Source organism: Toxotes jaculatrix, chromosome 3, assembly GCF_017976425.1.
Source record: "Toxotes jaculatrix isolate fToxJac2 chromosome 3, fToxJac2.pri, whole genome shotgun sequence".
NCBI lineage: Eukaryota > Metazoa > Chordata > Actinopteri > Toxotidae > Toxotes > Toxotes jaculatrix.
In genome coordinates, this window is record NC_054396.1 from 28817117 (window position 1) to 28836327 (window position 19211).

General features: G+C 44.0%; 2 protein-coding genes across 5 annotated transcripts in view; one reads left to right on the forward strand and one right to left on the reverse strand.

Moving 5' to 3' along the window:
• Positions 1-12200, forward strand: part of ripor3 (RIPOR family member 3) — a 41029-nt gene extending 28829 nt beyond the window's left edge. For 2 of the 3 annotated variants that reach the window (XM_041033010.1, XM_041033011.1), the window contains 18 exons: positions 3430-3493; positions 3585-3628; positions 4076-4201; positions 4338-4483; positions 5942-6068; positions 6191-6351; positions 6496-6729; positions 7075-7171; positions 7414-7677; positions 7773-7918; positions 8020-8185; positions 8391-8520; positions 8644-8808; positions 8909-9073; positions 10236-10438; positions 10705-10788; positions 10894-10984; positions 11085-12200. In XM_041033010.1, coding sequence (XP_040888944.1) covers positions 3430-3493; positions 3585-3628; positions 4076-4201; positions 4338-4483; positions 5942-6068; positions 6191-6351; positions 6496-6729; positions 7075-7171; positions 7414-7677; positions 7773-7918; positions 8020-8185; positions 8391-8520; positions 8644-8808; positions 8909-9073; positions 10236-10438; positions 10705-10788; positions 10894-10984; positions 11085-11185 — 2514 coding nt within the window. In that variant the 3' untranslated portion in view covers positions 11186-12200. The remainder of the gene's footprint in view (positions 1-3429; positions 3494-3584; positions 3629-4075; positions 4202-4337; positions 4484-5941; positions 6069-6190; positions 6352-6495; positions 6730-7074; positions 7172-7413; positions 7678-7772; positions 7919-8019; positions 8186-8390; positions 8521-8643; positions 8809-8908; positions 9074-10235; positions 10439-10704; positions 10789-10893; positions 10985-11084) is intronic. The other variant, XM_041033012.1, reaches the window with a different exon arrangement.
• Positions 12201-14683: 2483 nt separating this feature from the next.
• LOC121178725 (bladder cancer associated protein) lies at positions 14684-19005 on the reverse strand. Of its 2 annotated transcripts, none has more exons than XM_041033020.1 (2): positions 18933-19005; positions 14684-16888 (listed from the first exon to the last, which is right to left on the reverse strand). In XM_041033020.1, exon 2 carries the CDS (start codon positions 16663-16665, stop codon positions 16402-16404), a length of 264 nt encoding a protein of 87 aa, XP_040888954.1. In that variant the 5' UTR covers positions 16666-16888; positions 18933-19005; the 3' UTR covers positions 14684-16401. The 2 variants fall into 2 exon arrangements, with proteins under 2 accessions (XP_040888954.1, XP_040888955.1); XM_041033021.1 differs by lacking the exon at positions 18933-19005 and adding an exon at positions 18266-18540.
• Positions 19006-19211: the final 206 nt, after the last annotated feature.

The window sequence follows — 19211 nt, forward strand, 5'->3', positions numbered from 1 at the left end:
GTGTGTCTGTCAGCAGTGCAGAACATTTATTCTGTCTTTCTCAGACCCGTCCGACGCTTTCCAACACATGCTCACGGCTTCACATCTATTCATCATCTTCGCTTCCTCCTCACACACACACAGGAGTCACTTTGTCACATGTTCATTCAGAGAGAGGCCCACGGAGCCTTCCACAGGGAGGTCAGCACCTCTGTAACACTGGCATCTGTGTACGTCTCTACGGCCGCATACACTCACACACACGTTAACACCATAGACCGCATAAAACATGGACGTAGCACCCGTCACGTCACCCATTGGTTTCGGGGAGTCGGTTTTGTGACCAAACCATGGGCATTTGAGCTGCGCCATCTTGGATTTTAGTGGGAGAGTACTTTCTATATTTTTCGAAGAGGCGGTTACTCTGCGGGTCAGCCGGCCGAGAACCCGGCCACTTAGCTCGGAGCAACCGAGCTAGCCTAAGGCTAATCAGCTAGGCTAACAAGCTAAGCGGCAGCTACACGCAGCTACATCCACCACACGACAGTCCCCGAGTCCGACCCGACTAGCTCGACCCCGTGTAACCGCGACACATAGCATACAACAGAGATCATAATGTTGCTGCTGTGTTTTAAACATGACTGTTTCAGATAGAGAGGTTTAGGTGGAGCTGCAGGGTTTGGTGGAGTTGTGGGGGGAAATTTATTTCTAGCCTATTATTTAACTGTGAAACAATCATTATTATTTCATATTAATAAAATATATTAAAACGTTAAAAACATTAATATTGTGGTTATTATTAATTATAACAATAAAAAATAATGATAATAATATATTAAAATGTTTAATATTTAATATTTACCGGCTTTCGCCGCTGCATCCATCCACTATCCACTTACAGTTACAGCAGCACACAAACAACAGCAGCCGCTTACTGACGGAGCTGCTCTGTCCATGCAATGTCGGACTTTTTAAACAGAAAAATGAGACGAAATAAAATTGTAGCCTAGTATTCCCGCAATAAACGGACTCTGAGAGCACGGAACACACCGCAGCAGCGTTCCTAACATTAGCTGCTCCGGTCCTCTATCTGTATCAGCAGCGAGTTAAATCATAAGCTAGCGGCAAAATATGCTAATACATGCTAATTAGCGCAAACATCCAGGTAAAATAGTGAGAAATTTACTTACCGAAAAAACTGCAACACAGACTCCTTCGACGGTCGGTTAGTACAGTGTACACTACAACAAGCCATACTGTCACAAAAACCTATCCGAACACTGGCAAACAAACACGGACACTGCCACCGCCGGAGGCCTCTGGATGTAGACGCCTAGCCCAGCCGATGCTTTAGCAAAGAGCTAACTGCCAATGCCTGTCTATGGGGCTGTCACTCAACGCAACCACGACCCAATTTATGTAAGAATTCTAAGCCTAAACCAAAAACAAAAAATGTACCAGACTGTAAATATGTTTTTTAGGCTGTAAAGTTGGCTATTTTAACATGCGGTTCAATGGAGAATTGCTCACTTCTGGAGCCAGCCCCCAGCGGCAGCCGAGGAACTGCAGCTTTTTGAACGCGGAAGTGATCCTCACTGCTGAAACCTACAACTCCCCCCTTGGTTAACACATATGAACAGAAACACTACATCAGTTTTCACAGTCTAAATCCTGCTTTAAGGAAACAGAATGAAAGAATAAGAATAGAGTAATACTCTACCTGTTAGGGACCAAACAGTCACAGGACAAAAAGGAATCTGTTGTTTTTCAAAAAAAATGGGCTTCATTTCACACAAAAACATGTTAAAAACATAAATGAATGTAAATAATACATTTTAGTCACAAACTGGTTCATTTGAAAGAAATCAACCGAACAGAGCTCAGCTCAGAAACACCGGCAACTAAACTGTTGACTCAGCAACTGGCCAAACAGAATGACACCAGGTGGGAGACATTTATACTGACGGATCAGACCATTAAGGACATTAAGGGGAAATCAAAGTAGACAGTAACTAAGAGTCAGTACAAAGAAACACCACTTCCCCCCGTGCTGATGCAGCTCATGGTCTGGTCCAGTTCTTGGGCCTCTGTATTTAACTGGGCTCCGCCCTCAGCCTCCTCTTTGGGCCAAACCAGGAAGGAGGACTGATGCAGCAGACACGGTAACTTCATCAGTGAGCGCCTCATTCAGAAAACAGTGTCAAAGTGTAGAAATAAAGTGAATTCTGAAGCAAACAAACTGTTGTTGTGTTTTATGTATCTTCAGTAACAAAGACCATGAAGCAGTGAAGTGGGAGAGTGTGTGAAACCATAAAATTTGGCCATCACTCTGTTCTACAGGGCTCTCCAGTGATTTATCATTGCATCTTCAAAGTTGGGGACATGTCAGAGATTTTGGCAGTATGGTCCCTGGTTTGTGTTTGTATCTGTGGCACAGACTTTGGAAAGTTTCTCCAGAGCCACTGGTTTCACAGGCGGAGTAGCTCTGCTTGAGTCGAGTAAACTGATCTTCATGTGTAAAATCAGCGGCGCGCCCCTTTAATCAATGAAATAAACTGGGAACTTTTTTTTTTTTTTTAAGTGCTTTCATTGAAGAAGGAGCCAACAATCACCCAAACATATCCACAGTGCAAATAAATAAAACATAAATGTCAGACACTAATTTTAATGAGCTTGGTGTTGGTGGTCCCTTGTGTCCTGGGTTTGTATGTAGCTTAAATCGGTTCTCGGTTTTGGCTTCAAAGAAAGAATTGGTCTGCAGCGTGTGGCGAGCAGCCGTGACCTCCCGCTAAATCAGCCCACACAGGAGGCACCAGTCTGCTCGACACATGCTGCTTCATCTGCTTGTCTTTGCAGAGACTCAAGGTTTTTTTTGAGGAATCCATTTCTAACATACTCTGATTTACGAAGGACAAGACCGGCAGATTTACTCGGCTAATTTCTCTTTGTCAAGCACATGATGCGTTGCATGTAAAAATTCCAAAGCGTGGTTTTAAAACTGGTTATGCTGACATGGGTGTCAGTCCTTTAAACCTGCACAGTGTGAGATTTGGAAATAAAGAAATCAAAAGTCTCTAAATACAAAACTATTAGAGGAAAATATGTAGAGAAAGCATTGCTCACACTCCTCAGTGGCTGTAGAAGTACTGGTTCAATGTGTGAACTGGTTTTAATGAGCAGCTCTACCAACCCACAATCCCTGTTTACATTGTTAAACAAACCAACACAACTTTGTCCCTACGAGGACCAGCAGCCAGTGAGGTGGTGGAATGAGAAGAAATGTGCAGCCAAATGTCTTTAAGCAAAACAATAAACCCATAAAAGCTCCAGTGTCAGTGTTCTGCAGATGAGCCTGACCTTTGACCTCAGTGTAGACAGAAAAAGTGGTTCACAGCAACAAGAACTGTTCTCTCTAAAGTTCCTCTTTAACCCAGTTTCTCCTCTCTGCAGGACATGTCAGTCATGGAGGGAGAGTTAGAAATCCTCCTAGGAGAGCTACACATAAAAATGAAAGGTACACACACACACACACAGTCACAGAGCAGTTTACAGGTTATCAGTGACACGTTATTTTCCAAATATTTAACATGTGTTTTCACTTTCAGGTCTGATCGGCTTCGCTCGTCTCTGCCCCGGGGACCAATACGAGGTCAGCTTTTCTGTTTAGAGACACTTTGTCACTTTGTTAGAGAATTTCAGCACAAACGAGGAAGATGCCCAAACATGCAAACAACAACAAACAACAAATAACTCTGCACATGAAAAGTGAAAGACACACATTTTTTCACTTTGGGTTTTTGTAACGTGACTAAAAACAGAACGAGTGCTTAAACATTGATGAGGTGAACTGAATGTTGTTGCTAACAAACCAACAAAGTTTAACAAAGTTTACCAAAGGTTAACTGAACACACTGTGATTCCAAACTTACAGTTGCACTGTGCAGTATTTGACCACTAGTATCTGTATGGAGCAAAATATCATGTGTGCCGATAAGAAAGGAAGGACGGCTGTGAACCAATGACCCTGAGCTGACTGAAGATCTTACCTGTTGCTTGTGGTTGGTGATGTCATGTGTTGGTGATGTCACATGACCAGGTGGTGGTGCGGTTGGGCCGCCAGCGATGGAAGATCAGAGGGAGGATCGAATCAGACGACACACAGTCCTGGGAGGAGGAGGAGATGATCTTCCTCCCACACATACACCACAACTTTGAGATCAAGGTGAGAAGACACGCACGCACACACACACACACCCACACGCACACACACACACACACACACACTAACTATTCTGATAATGGACTTTAGTGGTTTGGTGTGTGTACAGATATCTCACCTGTCCAATCGTTTCTTTCAGGTGACGGAGGCAAAGGGTTTGGGTTGGCTGCTGGTTGGCATGGTAACGTGTGCGAGCGCAGACTTCTTCATGGCGAGGCCACAGCTGATGTTGGTGGACATCACGGAACTGGGAACTATCAAACTGCAGCTGGAGGTCACCTGGAAGTACGGACACACACGTCACACACAAATACGAATGGCCTACAGAGACATGAAAGTCCTGTGTTTAAACGTTATCATATGAGATGAAGTGATGCGTGACGTGAAGTGCTGAGGCATTTCCTGTGCCGAGGACAGGATCTGATGGGAGCTGATGAGGCTGAAGTGGGGAGGAGTGAAGTCAGTGATATTCCCTGAAAGGAAAAAACAATAATTGAATGATGTGACGAGGGAATAGGTGCAGACAGCTGTGCAAGAAAATGAAATCTGTAGCGTAACACATGAGAACGTCTCCTCCGAATTTTTGTCTTGACCTCAGATGCATGGCCCCTGGTTCTGTCCCGCAGCCCTGCTGCCGGAGCACAAATCATATTAAGTGATGAATCACATGAATGACAAGTGCAGCTGGTGCAGACGAAGAAAGAGGTGACAGAGTGAACGAGGCTGAGAATGAGACAAAACATTGTCTGGTTTTTCTTTTCTCTCCTGGTCTTTCCCCCCCGTCTCTCTCTCTCTATATATAATTCCATTCTTTTCTGAAATGTCAGACTGTGACTTCACCACATGTTCTCAGCAGTAAAACAACATAACATAAACAACAACAAACGATGTGTTGGATTATTTCAGATTCACATTCAGACGTCCTCCAGAATCTGTTGTTGTTATTTTCTTCCTTCTCTGCCTCCGTCCCCTTTGTGCCTCTAACCTGAGCCAGCTGTCGCTGAGCAGCTGATTCAATGCAGAGTACATCACACACACACACACACACACACACACACACACACACACACACACACACACACACACACACACACACACACACACACTGTGCTGTGCCCTTGCACCATGACAGATCACATTTCAGGCTTTAGAGAAGCCAGGTGGAGGACGTTTCATGGATTCTCTCCAGAGAGACGGAAAAATTGAAGTCGCTCACTCACACTTACAAAATAAAACAGTGCTGTGGTCGCACACACACTCACACAGCACAATTTTTCTGTTGAGCCCCTCAATGAGTCACATTTCAGTGATTTCCACTGTTTTGCTGCTTTTTATATATAAACTTTTATAAGCAAATGGGAAAAAATGGGTTTCAGAAAAATGAAAATATAACTGTGGGCTGCAAGTGAAGATGGAAATGTGTTGTTTCAAAGTTCAGACTGACGGGAGAAGAGTTTAGAAATGTCAAGCAGAACAACGTTCAGTTCAGGTTTTCTTTCACATATACAGAACACACAAAGGTGGAAGAAGACCGTAAAAATGTTCCTGTCTGGAAAACAAACAAAACTTTGGAAAAGTCTGGAAACTCACTCATGAGACTGAGACTAATATTCAAGATCAGTAATATTTGGTGGTTTATTGTCAAATGGACAACATGCATGGAAACTGTGTAGGGGAGCTACACGGGATGTTTAGTGCATTTGTGTGTAATGTGTAATTCTCTGTGTGTATTTGCACCTGCAGTCCGTTTGACAGCGCTGAGAAGATGAGGCCGCTGTCTGTCAGCAGGCAGTCGGTGTCCAGCAGGAAGAGTTCAGTTTACAGCTGGACCACACCGAGCACCCCCTCCTTCACCGAGAAATACTTTATAGTGAGTACACACACACACACACACACACACAATAATAATATAGACACACAGGTACATAATGCACATGTGCTGAGTTTTATATTTACTTCGATGTGTTGCTTCCTCTTCTCCCTCCTCTGCAGTCGATGGTGCGTGACCTTCAGGATCGAGAAGGTTCCCTCCCGTCTCTGGTGTCTAAAAGTCGCCATAACAGAGGAGGCGTGTCTCTGCTCAGCTACCTGTCCGACCCCTCGCACACCTCCATCACGTCAAACCACAGCCCGAAAAGCCCCTACACCCCCAGGTGTGTAGTGTAGGCTGGTAAACATTAAAGGATGACACCTTTGTTTTGAATGAATGAATGAACTGTTGTGAAAGGGAAAGTCGTCCGTATATATTAATGTGTATATTTATGTTTCACTGTGATTATAATATAATTCCTCCACAGTCTCACGAGGACTCACAGCTACCCCTCCAGCCCCAGTCAGGGCCCCAGTCTGGGAGGGAGCCAGACTCAGCTGTCCCTCGGTGAGGAAGGATCCCTAGACGTCTCTACAGAAGAGAGGGAGATGAGGAAGAGGATGGATGAGAGCAAGGAGGAGGAGGAGGAGTGGGGAGGAGTGTTAGAGACTCCCTCTACACCAGTAACCAGTAAGACAGGATCCCTGCTGGATCTGCAGAGGTGAGGATCAGCTCACACACCACTTGTCATACTTTCTTCTTAAACACATGAAATAACTGAAGATTTTTTATTTAACTGAGGTGAAGTTTGAACACAGATCATTCAGCCTCCATAAACTTCTCTTACTTACCTATTCTTTCGTCAAACAACTTGGATATTAATGTAAGACAGCGTCACCTCTTTTGCCACACCTGTTTATCAGTGACCGAGTTTAAGTTTCAGAGTGCAGGTTTTCACACTTTAAATTCTTTTTCCTCATCTTGTCTGTCTTCAAAATCCTGAAATATTTTGACATCTTCTCTTTTTTTCCTGTGAATAAATCTGAAATCTTTGTTCCTAACACAGGTCCAGTACTCCCGACATCCTCAGAAAGAACACAGCTGGAGAACCAGATGCTGAGACGCACAGTGTAGCCCTGGGGCAGGACACTGTCAGTGTGCAGGTAAACAGCCCTGAAGCCTCCACTCACATCACACGTACACTTTAGCAGGAGTTACACACATGTAAGCCCACACCAGTGGGCTGATTCGACTTTTTAATTCTCTCAGTTTATCCTCTCTTCCAGCTGATGAGACACAGCCTGTCTCATCGTCTCTTGTCTCCTCAGGTTTCCTATGGTTGAGATTCCTCTCCTCTCGTTTCCTGTCCTCACTTTAAACTCTGTCTTTCCCATGTTTTTTCCAGGACTCCCCAGATTGTCAGTCGTATTCTGCCCCAGCCTCACCCACACCCCCAACCGAGCCCCCAGCTGTTGCCCCATCCTCAACCACGACGGCCGCTCCGACCCCGGGGCGGTCGGGGGTGAGCAGTGCCCAGCGCAGGGCCCAGGCCCTCAGGCTGGGAGTCCTGATCACAGAGCTGGAGAAGACATTACAGAACCAGAGTCTGTCTGAGAAGGAGCTGAGAGCCCTGGACCACCAGATACTGCACCTGGCAACCATACTGAAGGTACCTGTGTATATATACAAATACCTGTGGGCAAAGACACTGTAAGTGATTTTTACCTTTTATTGTCATGAACGTTTGCCTGTTCTCTCCGTCAGAACGACCTCTCCCTGTTGAGAAGCTCCTCATCGGAGGAGACTCTGGCTGTAGAGGAAGTCCTGGGCAGCTTTGACTTCTTGTCACATGACTTCAATGCAGATGATGACACTTCCTGTTTGGGCAGCCTGAGACTGAAAGACAGTGGGTGAGTTTCCAGATGCGCAGAAGAGAAATAAAATCAGTGAAACACTCAGCGTTGACTCATCATGAAACATCTCACCTCTGCTTTTTATTTCTGTCCCTGAGCATCAGCTCCTTCCAGCAGAGCACTCTGAGGAGCCTCGGCCTCCTCTCCCAGGACAGCCAATCAGCTTCTGAGGAAGAACTGGTCATTGCCCCTCTGACTTCTGGGAATTGGGGTCTTGACCAAGCTCTAGAGACTCACCTGGATATTTGCATCATCCTGTTGCAGGTACAGGATGTTCACAGTTCCACATTTGTTTGTTTGGATCCGTGTAACCTGGAATTTATCCCCAGGTTGGAACACAACAAACAACAAAACACATTAGACCCATTTGAACCTAAATCTCCGGCTCATTTCCAGTAAATGTTACTCAGCTACTTCCTGCAGTTGCACTGAACATTGGTCTAACAAAGACACATACTTGTCTCCTCAGACGATAAAGACGACTGACTTCAGCCCGTCCAGGAGGGACCTGCTGGAGGAAATGGCTCTTCAGGCTGAAGTCCTGGACACGGTCAGCTGTCTGATGCTGCAGAAGAACGACAACATCTCTGCTCGTGACAGTCAGTTGATAACAAAGAACTGTGTTTCTGTATGTGTTAAGCATGTTCAGGTGACATGCATGAGTGAACAAAGGTAAAGATTTTCACTCTCCTCCTCTTCCTCCTCTCTTCACCCTTCTTCAGTCCTCCCTAAGGACCAGAGAACGAGGGATGTTTTGTTGTTCTGGGAGGATTGTGTGAACGACAGCAGCTCTCCTTTCTGTTGCAACTCCAGCAGCTTCTCCAGGACGCTAAAGAAACGTTACACGCACAAGGTGAAGGCCAAGCAGCCCGGCCAATCAGAAAAAGGTAGATAAGCATTTCTTTACACCTTTCTTTTTTTTTAAGGTAGAAGTAGGATGTTGGATCAAACACTGTTCTGACTAATGTTCTGTTCCCTCCTCTGCAGTGTTTTCTCAGCTCCTGCAGCAGGTCCAGACGGCCTGTCGCGTGGTGCCCAGCCCTCGGCCGGTCTGCAGCCCAGACAGGGTCACCCTCTTCCAGCTGTCCGTGTATCTGAAACGCTGGAGCATCCAGGAGCTGGGAGAGCACATCTCCTACGTCTCCAAAGAAGGTATTAACACGCCGGACTTTTATCAGCTGAGTCATATGAAGATGTTGTTTTAAGCTGTCATATATTTTACTTTTATCTTTTCTTATGTTCTGTTTTAGGAGTGAACATTAAAGGGCTGTTTCATTCAAACTGAAGATCAAAATCAAATCGTACAGATACTTATTTTTACATTAATGATGACAGGCCGTCTTAATCCATTTGAATTTTTTTTTTCAAGCATATGACAAGCATCCACAGTTTGTGTACAAAGATACATGCCATGTGTATGTATATTTATGTGCGTGTGTGTGTGTGTGTCCTGCTGGGACCAGTTGTGTATTTGAGGAATGGTATGCTGCTGCAGTTCTCTGAGAGAGCTTTAGGATCTGAGAACGTTCCAGAAATTCCAGCATATTAAAGGAATCTGGACCATCTGTCGACATCACTGCCAAAAGGTCACAGCAGACAAACTGGGTGTGTCTGTGTGTGTGTGTGTACGTGTGCGTGTGTGTGTGTGTGTGTGTGTGTGTGTGTGTGTGTGTGTGTGTGTGTGTGTGTGTGTGTGTGTGTGTGTGTGTGTGTGTGTGTAGTTCTCCTACAGTTCCAACAGCCATATGATTTATCTTATTACCAAATTATGTTTATGAAGACACAACAACACATCCTTCATTCCTTCCATTCGTCCTTCTTTCCTTCCTCTCTTCCTGATGTCTGCTGTTTATTGAGCCGATGGACTACATTTGGCTGGCATGACACAGCACTTATAAAGTTAAAACAACAACATTGTGTTTCTGCTCTTAATTAAATCAGGGAATCAAGTCTGAAATAAATCCTGGCATTTGTTTTACGTCACTTTGAAGACCAGGCGGGTGGAGCTTACAGCCTGAGTAAGACAAAGAGCGCCAGGAAGATTAGATAAAACTGAGTTTACTTTTCTGAGATGTAAAAGTTGTCATTATTCTTAAAAGTCCTCTAACATAAACACATCACACAGCTGTTACTGGGCCGCACAGCTGGAGTTATGTCTTGGTTAAGTATAAATAAAAATGGGCACGATGAGAACAGTGTGACCACTTGAGAGCTCCAGAGAAACTACTAAATGGCCCTTGAGGCGAGACTGTTTTCCCAAAATACAACAGGCTCCGTGTGCTGTTCGTTCATTATGGTGACTGGTGTGTTTCAGAGTACATCCTGTCGGCCCTGAGGGGCCCCAAACGAAGGCGAGCTTTAAACAACCTGAGAGGGCGGAGCATCGCAGAGTTCCTCCCACTGCGCTGTACGCTGCAGACGCTGGCCGCCCTGCTGATCGACTCCAACCACAAAGTCTGTAAAGCTGCTGCCAACTGTCTCTGCAGAGCTGCAGGCTGCAAGGCCTTCAGGAGCAAGGTACGTGAAACTGTCTCGGTCTGAGTGACCGCAGCCGTCCGTGTAGGTGCACAGCGACGCAGCGAGGTGAAAGCACTTCCAGTAAAGGTTTAAGGTTTTGAGGCCTTTGAGGTTTACACTGAAAGAAAATGTGAAATCTGAAAAATATCAGACATCAGACTAAATGTGTGGTATAAAGCGAATTAAAGAATTGGGTTTCACTTCTGAATGAATGTTAATGATGCAGCTTCTCCAGCAGAACACGTAATGTGTCTGTTCTTCTCCAGGCGGTGGTTTATTACACAGAGAGTTTAAAAAGCACCGATGTTCAAATCCAACAAGGCTCCTGTCTGGCTCTTAAATGCCTCAGGGTGAGCGACACACATTACACAAACTGTTTGCAGACACAGAAATATAGTTTTTATCACCATCTGGCGTGTTATCAATTGTCTGCCGTGTGTGTGTGTGTTTGCCAGGCGGCAGAGAGTGTGGACCACATAGCAGATTTGTGGACATCAGCGGATGAAGATGTTCGCAGCGCTGCCAGAGAGACTGTCCTCTCCTTTGGTACAAACCTGAGTAACTGTGCAGTCGCTCACTCACGTGTATGTTGTTATGTTTTATTTTGTAATATTTCTGTCACACTTCCTTTCTCGTCCCTCTGCAGGTAAAAAGGGCTACCTGGCCTTCCAGAGGATGGACCAGCTGTACACTGAGATGCAGGAGGAGGCTTATCAGAACCAAGAGACTCAGATTACAATTCTATAGGAAACATGTCTGGAACTAAGATTTAATGACGAGCCAATGTGAAAAGTCTCAGTGATCCTGAGCGTCAGGGCGAGAGACTAAACTACAACCAAGTTTGTGTCTGAGCTGGATGAAGTTTACGAGCCTGCAGTGAAGGGGAATGCCAGGACGAGGTCTTACTTTCCGGGCTAACAGTGATTTTCTTTTCAGAAATCTGTGGTACCTTGAGAATTACAGACACCAAAGGGACGAGTGCAGAGGACGATCCGATGAACCGATCTCTGACCCACGGATGGCAGATTTTTGCTCCACAGCTCCTGTGACCAGAGAAGTGATTTTACTGGGAACATGGAAAATGTTATTCAAATATGTAAAGCTTTGTTTTTGTTTTCTTTTGTTTTTTTTTTTAAAGGAGAAGCTCTGCTCTTTATTACAGCACCATTTAGTTATTTAACCAGATAAGATGCTATGAGCAGCTTAGAAACTATTCCTGCTTTTACAGTGTTGGGATTTACTTTAAACAGCCAATCTACGTGGTTGTTTTACTGGAAAATGAAGGATAAATATATTTTTAAAAAAATGTCCAAACTATCATGTGAACATTAAACCTTGATGGGCCAAATAAATCCTCTAAAGCAGCTGCAAACAGTGCAAACCTGCCACAGGCTTTTTTTTTCTCTGAGCTCTATTCACTGTCTTTCTTTTTGTGAGCGAATGCGTAGCAGAAGGGAAACAAAATGGCTGCTGAACTGTTTCCAAACAGGAGCTGAGACACTGAAGGATGCCAGAGGATTACCGTACAAACGACTCTGACCAGCAGCCAAACTCTTCTTTTCTAAATCTGTAACCGTGGGGCAAAATGGTGACGTTTGTGAGCGAGTTTCCTGGCGTGCAGCTGCAGGAGGCTGTGGGCTGATGAACGTGTGGATTTTACATGTTGTCCTGTGAGATACATGTACCCAATGATTTGCATTGATTTAGTTTGAAGGATGTGACAGAATAGTTTTTGGCCTGAATGTAATTTCTGGTAACACTTTTGTCATAAGATTTAGTAAAACACATGTTTAACTAATACACGACTCCTGAGGATTTAATGCAGGATGTGTCATGAATTCCTGTTTCCCACCATTAAGATCAAGTCACTGTGAGTTTACATTTACTTTAACGGAAGTTAAAGTTTCCAAATGTCCTCTTGAAACTACAGATCAGAGGCCTAACGTGCTGATCATGTTTGTTTAAAGAAGTTTAGGGAAAACTCATTCATTCATCTCATCATATCCAGTGTTACAGTTTACGCTGATTATTCTGAGTTTCCTCACATCCTCCTGCCCTCAGACATTTTAAGTGTTCAGCTCTGAATCATCCCTGAGACAGAGGCAGGTGCTGCCCCCTGCTGTCCGTCCACGCAATCTGAAGTTTGGGAACAGCTCTGACCTGAGGATGCTTTCGCTTGCCACAGAATAGATTTGGCTGTGGTTAAACTGACCTGGGACCTCTCTGACTGGGGTATTTTCAGTCTGTTTGGGAGGTCAATAAAATGGCGTGGGAACAAGACGTTAGTCGGCTTTATGTCTTCAAGAAGGAGAGGGTTGTGCACAGTTGGGTTAAATGAGGTTTCTCTTCAGATTTAGTGCACCATGATAACTCAGTACAGGTCAAATCAGCATCATGTTTCAGGAAAGTTTTAGTTATGACTGCAAAACAAACATGCTACAGAAAAATCAGCATCCTCAAATCTCATCATTTACACCCTGGAAATGAAGCAAAGGTCAAAATGTTCATCATAACAAAACAAATGGAAAATCTGTTCATCCACATCATGAAACAATGAACACTGTAATGTAGAACAGGATGGGAAGACATGGTTTATCATCTGATTTAGCGAATCAGGCAGATGAGACTAAAACTAAACATTAAAAACCAGAGCTGGGTTTTCACCGTTGCATGGTTTGTTTCAGCTCCCTCCTGCAGAACCAGGTGGTTCAGTTTCTGCACATTTTTAATTGTTTGTTTTCTGGAATAGATTTCACTCCTCAGAACAACAATAACTGGTAGAGCAGTAGTATAACAGCACCAGCAGCAAAATGTAAAAAAGTAAAAATCAGTAATACTCATTATGTAGAGTGACTCCTTTCAGAATAAAATACATCATCGTTATCTGTGGATCGGTTTTGGTTTTAAAATCTCACAAATCACTCAAACCACAAAAGCAGAAAACTCCTGATGCACAAACTTGATCTTGGCACAAAGTGTCTCAGACGGCGTGAAGGTGAAACCCAGAGCTCACTCTCCACAGGAAACCGTCTCAGCTGCTCCAGGAGGCTGAGCCTGTCGGTCAGGAGCAGCTGAACGACAGCGCTCACGTCTGCGGGGGAAACAGGAGGAGGTCGCTCACTTGGCTTTCACTTCTGTTGCATCATCATCTGAAACACACCCAGCTCCACTTAGTAAAGTGGAGCTGGGTGTGTTTCCCGTTGTTTGGTTCATCCACCATCATTTCATCCTGCTTCACTACTGCACTGCTGCTGTCATCGCACCATGCTTTCCATATTTATAGCTGCAGGGTTCAACCCCAGTCACTTTTAAAATACTACACAGAACGCAGTTTAAAACCTGATCAGCAGAATCATCTGAACCTGCATCAGTTTTCTTCTGTGTATAAAACAATAACTTCAAATTCAACCTGGACCCAGAGAAGCAGCACAACATGGACAGATGAACGGATTAACCAATAAAAAATGATTGATTCACTCATTCACATTCTCGCTCAAACTGACGTAAACTGTAGCAGCAGTAGTTAGTGTTGGGCTGCAGGTCTGATGGCGCCGACTCAAAGATACTGAAGGTTTTGGAGATCGACCGCCTCGTGTGTCCTGTGTGTTTTGAATTAATTCCCGGTGTAAAGTAACTAAGTACAAATTTGAGTTACTTACACTTTACTTGAGACTTTTCCCTTTTGTGCCACTTTATGTTTCTGACAGTCTGAGCTTTGGATTTTTGGTCTGACAGAACAAACAATTTGAGGGTGTCACTCTGATTCTTGAGCTGTGCCGACATTTCTTATTATTTTGCGTAAATTCACAAACCAAACAATCAATAGATTAGTTGAGAAAAAAATCCTCAGATTCATCCCTAATGAAAAATGTCATTAGTTGCAGCCCTGGATATAAAAAAAAATAAACCCAAATTAACTGCAGCTCAGCCAGATACAAGAGTAAAATGCTGCTTACTCATTAACACACGTATAAAAACATATGGTTCAACAGTCGCAGCAGCATTTCTCTGCACTGAGAACTTAGACTTCTAATACTGGGCCATTTTCCTGATTTTACTTCCATATTTTTACCTCAGTAACATTTTCAACACAGGACTCTATTTTTTTGCAGAAGCATTTAGCAAGGACGTAATCTGAATCTAACAAAACCTGAAAAATAATTTGGAAATCCCAAAACTAAACTCATCCAAACATACGTTTAAATAAATAAAACCCCTGATGTAACACTGAATTCAACAGCTGAACACGTTGAGAGGAAAAACTTTATTTAAATTAAAACCAAAGCAATCATGTAGCAGCGAGCATGTTGATCACTGCAACAGAAGGTCACGCACACACACGCGCACGCACACACACACACGGCAATAGGTACACAGTATAAACACCTCAGCCTGCGTCTGACAGCTAAACACTAACAGCAGTGATACATAAGGAATCTTCTGCCCTTTTCTTTACCAGTAAACGTCCTGTCAATGAAAACTTGATGCCATTTCCTCAGCCAGCGCTCTGTATTGCTTATTGTTGCTGGAAAAACTGACCATCTGCTGTTTGTTTCCTTGTGTATCACCACGTTTTTACACTTATCCGCATGTCATGAACACAAAAAATACACACCTATCGCACGTAAGACAAATCTTTCATTCACCCTACACACACACAGACGCACACACACACCCAGATTTTTCTACCCTTTGGAAACTTTCAGCATTTTGTTTAAATTCACTAAAATCTGTGTGAACTTAATGCATGAAAAAAAAAAACGGCAACCCATGCACAAGGAAAAAAAAAAACAAAACAGCAAAAAAGAAAAAAAAAAAAAGATCAGATCGTGAATCTGGCCGTAGCTGACGTTCACTCCGAGGCGGGAGGAGGAAGAGGAGAAGAGGAAGACGAGGAGAGAGACGACTGCAGAGCACAGTGGGTAATGACAATGGGGCAGTTTCTCATTATTACACGTTTTGAGGTGTGTGTGTGTGTGTGTGTGTGTGTGTGCGTGTGTGTGTGTGTGTATGCGTGTGTGCGTATGTGGTGATGAAGCAAAGGGGGAATTTTCACAGCGTAGTTACTGATTGTCCAGTGTTAGTGTGCTCTCCTGGTGAAGGGTAGCATTACATGTGCGGAGCCAAAGTAGCGACAGAGTTTGGTGAAGTTGGACTGTGAAAGGCAGGTTGCCCGGGGTGGGGGGGGGGGGGGGGGGCAAATGTATAAAGGTGCCAGCTCTTCTTTAACACTACCTGGCAGGTTTGTAAACAGCTGTAAGGACTGAGGAGCGAGCACGGCTGCCAGTCAAACGTCAAACGTCCAAGCTCTGTCTGGAGATTTCAGTGGGATTAGGTGAATTTTGGCAGTCTGAGATCGACCCAGCAGGTTTTTGGAGAAGGTGACTCTCTCTTGTTGAAGTAAACAGGTCAGTCGGAGAGAAAGGAACCAGAATACTGAAACACAGTGGTCACGTTAGGCTGACGTCACACGTGCTGTAGTTATTGTCTAGTTTTCATTCAAATGCTGGAATGAAAGCTGCTGAAAGTGAAATTCTTCTCTCCGCATGTTCACACGTGTCCTTCTCTTAGCACTTCAAGTTTCGATGCCTCGCTTTCTGCCTCTTGCATAAAAGTTCACGTAATGTCTCCTCCTGTATGGCTTCCCCCTCCTCTCCTCCTACCACCTCAAATTTAAGTCTGTTTTTCTTTACAGCATGTCAAACCAACCCCCATAACCCCCCAAAACTGGTTCTCGTCCTCTTCAGTACTGCCTCTGGCTGAGTACTGTCTGTATTCTTGGCGGTACAACCCTCCAGCATTCTTTCAGAGCTGCCTCTTCACTGTTCTCCCACCCCAAAGTGTAGTCTGTCCCCTCTTACAAGATGGCAGTATCATTCTACAGTAATTCCCCTGCAATGCCTCATCACTCTTCACGCCTTCCCCCCTTCCCCCTCTCCGATATCTCTCCCCCTCTTTCCCTCCTAGGTCCCGACAATCGCTGGGTCGTGGGCAGCGTCCGGCAGTGCGGCGTCCTGGCAGTGATACAGGAAGCAGTTGCCCCAACAACTATAGCAGATGAGGAAAAGGGCAGCCAGGAAGACCAAGGCACAGATGGTGCAGGGCTTCCTCTCCAGCAGGAAGCTGAGCAAGTAGAAGCCCATGAACATGGAGTGGTTGAACCACAGCGCTGGGTTGAGCGGTTTGGGGATGAGCAGCACAGGGAGCAGCCACTGTAGGCAATACATTGTCTCTTTCTGTTAAAGGGCGCTGGCAGAGGCTTTCTGTGGGGCTGGCACCGTCCAGTCACAGGTTGTATGTGGTCTTTGGAGGATGAGGACGTGGCAGGCTCAGGGTGGAACAACAGCCCTTAGCCAATCGTAAAGTGTGGGAGAGCCGTCCTATCCAACAGAGCTGGGATGATGCAGGAACCGGTCGAAGAAGTCAGGTGTTGTCGTCGTCAGGTCATCCCTGGAGACAGCAGAGGGCAGAGAAACATAAAACTTTAGAGTCTGAAAAAAAACCCAAAAAAAACCAAATAGAATTTCCTACAGCCCAGGGTTACGTCATTAAATCATTTTGTCCGACCAACAGTGCACAACTCAAATACTAAACTTACAATCGGATATGACACAAAGTAGAAGCAAAACCTCACAACTGAGAAGACGGAAACAGAGAATATTGACTTAAATGAGACAATTATCAAAATGGCTGCTGATAATTTTTCTGCTGATGATTAACTGTTTCAGCTTTAGATCAAACACCCTCACTGTGACTGTATTATAAGTAATCGTTTTTACATGCAACAAAGTATGATAAAATATTATTATAATATTCATTTTTTAACTACTTCCTGACATTTTATGACCTAACCAATAAATCAAATAATGAAAGTAGTAGGGAAATAATCCCCAGATCAAGCAATAATGAAAAAAACATACATCCACTGCACCTTTATTTCATTGGCACTTTTAACACATGCTCAGGGACATTTGACTTTCATGGTAAATTTGAATTAAAACTATGCTTAGAGTCACTCCTTTTATAGCAATACACGTTTGAAGCTTAAGCACGGGCATCACATTAGAGCATATGACAATATCTAGTATGAAAATGCTTTGTATTAAAATCCAATACATTGAAAAGCATGAAAATATTGCTGGGTGCCTCTAAATCACATTTAAAGGACACGGTCCACCTGACCTGCAAGTCAGTCAGGATACAATGAGAGATTTCACACGTGTAATGTTAATGTGTTGAATGACAGCTACAGGGTGGATATCATTATTACACATCATAACACAGCTGTGACTAATCGGTGTCCCAGCCCATGTTAATGATTTTCAAAAGTAAACACTTAACCAACTATATGCATGGTAACTTCCTTGTAAAGGCCTGGTACTGGTAGCTTAGCCGCTCAGCTAACGTTAACTAGCTGCGCACTGAGCAGCCCCGTAACGTTACACCGACTTCTGACAGTATGTGCTAAAATAAACCATATAACCAGATTATTTAGACTGATTTCGACTGAATAAATTTTTTTTTTAATTACATTAGCCAGTGTCGGAATCCGTACAACGTTTGACGTTAAAGAAGCTGGTTTCAACAGGAAAACTGGCTGCGGCTGGCTGAAGGACAAAGGGGAGTTACTGTCAGTAACAGCTGCAGGCTTTCCCCGGCAACCATTTAACTACATCACTTTATTAATCATGTTGCTTTAACCAACTATAGTTTACTAGTCTTTAAGCTTTTTGTCATGGCAGTTCTGGCTGGGCAACTAGGGGACTCTCGTTGAGTTGCAGCTAACTGACTAGATGTGTTAAATAAACGGGTTCGTTCTTTACTTACATGACGCTGAGGTGACTGACCGCTCTTACCGTTAGTTGACAGGGAACGTCCGAGGTATCTATCGCCAGGCCGTTCTTTAAAAACTAACACTGTTCAAAAATCTACCGATTTCATTTTGACATGTCTGGAAGTGAACGCAAACGCACCTTCACACATCACACAAATCAGTTTCAGAGCCAAAGGGAGTCACTCATCATTTCTGTATACTACAAGAATAAAAAACACTACTTTTAATAAAGCAATCTCGACCGGTAATGTCCTATTTGTAATCGCAGTGGGCGGTTACGTTAGCTAGCAGCGTGAGCTAGTTCTGAAAGTGGAACATTTTAGAACTGAACCCTTGTGCTCGGGGGGACAGCTGTAGGTTTGTGAATAAAAATAAATTAACATTTTCAGAGTTAAGTAAACAGAACGTTTTGTGAGCTCTAAGTAAAGGGCACCCACAAACCCCTCAGTCTGGGACGGAGTTTGGCATCACCGTCTCATCCGTGTACTAAAGCACGGCACGCACTGGAGGCTAACTAGCTAGCTTCCATGAAACATAACAAAAGATTTCACGAATGTAATGAACCACCTGCGCAAAAAATGCAGCTAGTTAGTTATAAAATGACAGATAATAGCATTCAGAGTCTGTGTTGGGTTGAATCTGTAAAAGATGTGAACTAACCTGACATCTTTCGGGCTCATTCTACCACCTCTGAGTCAACATCTGACTGCGTACGTTGCCGCTAACTAGCAACTAGCTAACAGGCATTAAGGTTAGCTCAAAGGACCCCTGGTGCAAAGAGGTTTGGGAGACTGCGGTATGCCTGACTGTATTTAGCTTCACTTCTGCAGGGTTTAGCCAACAATGTGAAGTACTGCCGTGAGTAAATTACCATTAGATATAAACATTCAATAACCCATTATAAAGCAATACTGCATGAGGAGAATTATATTTTTGTTA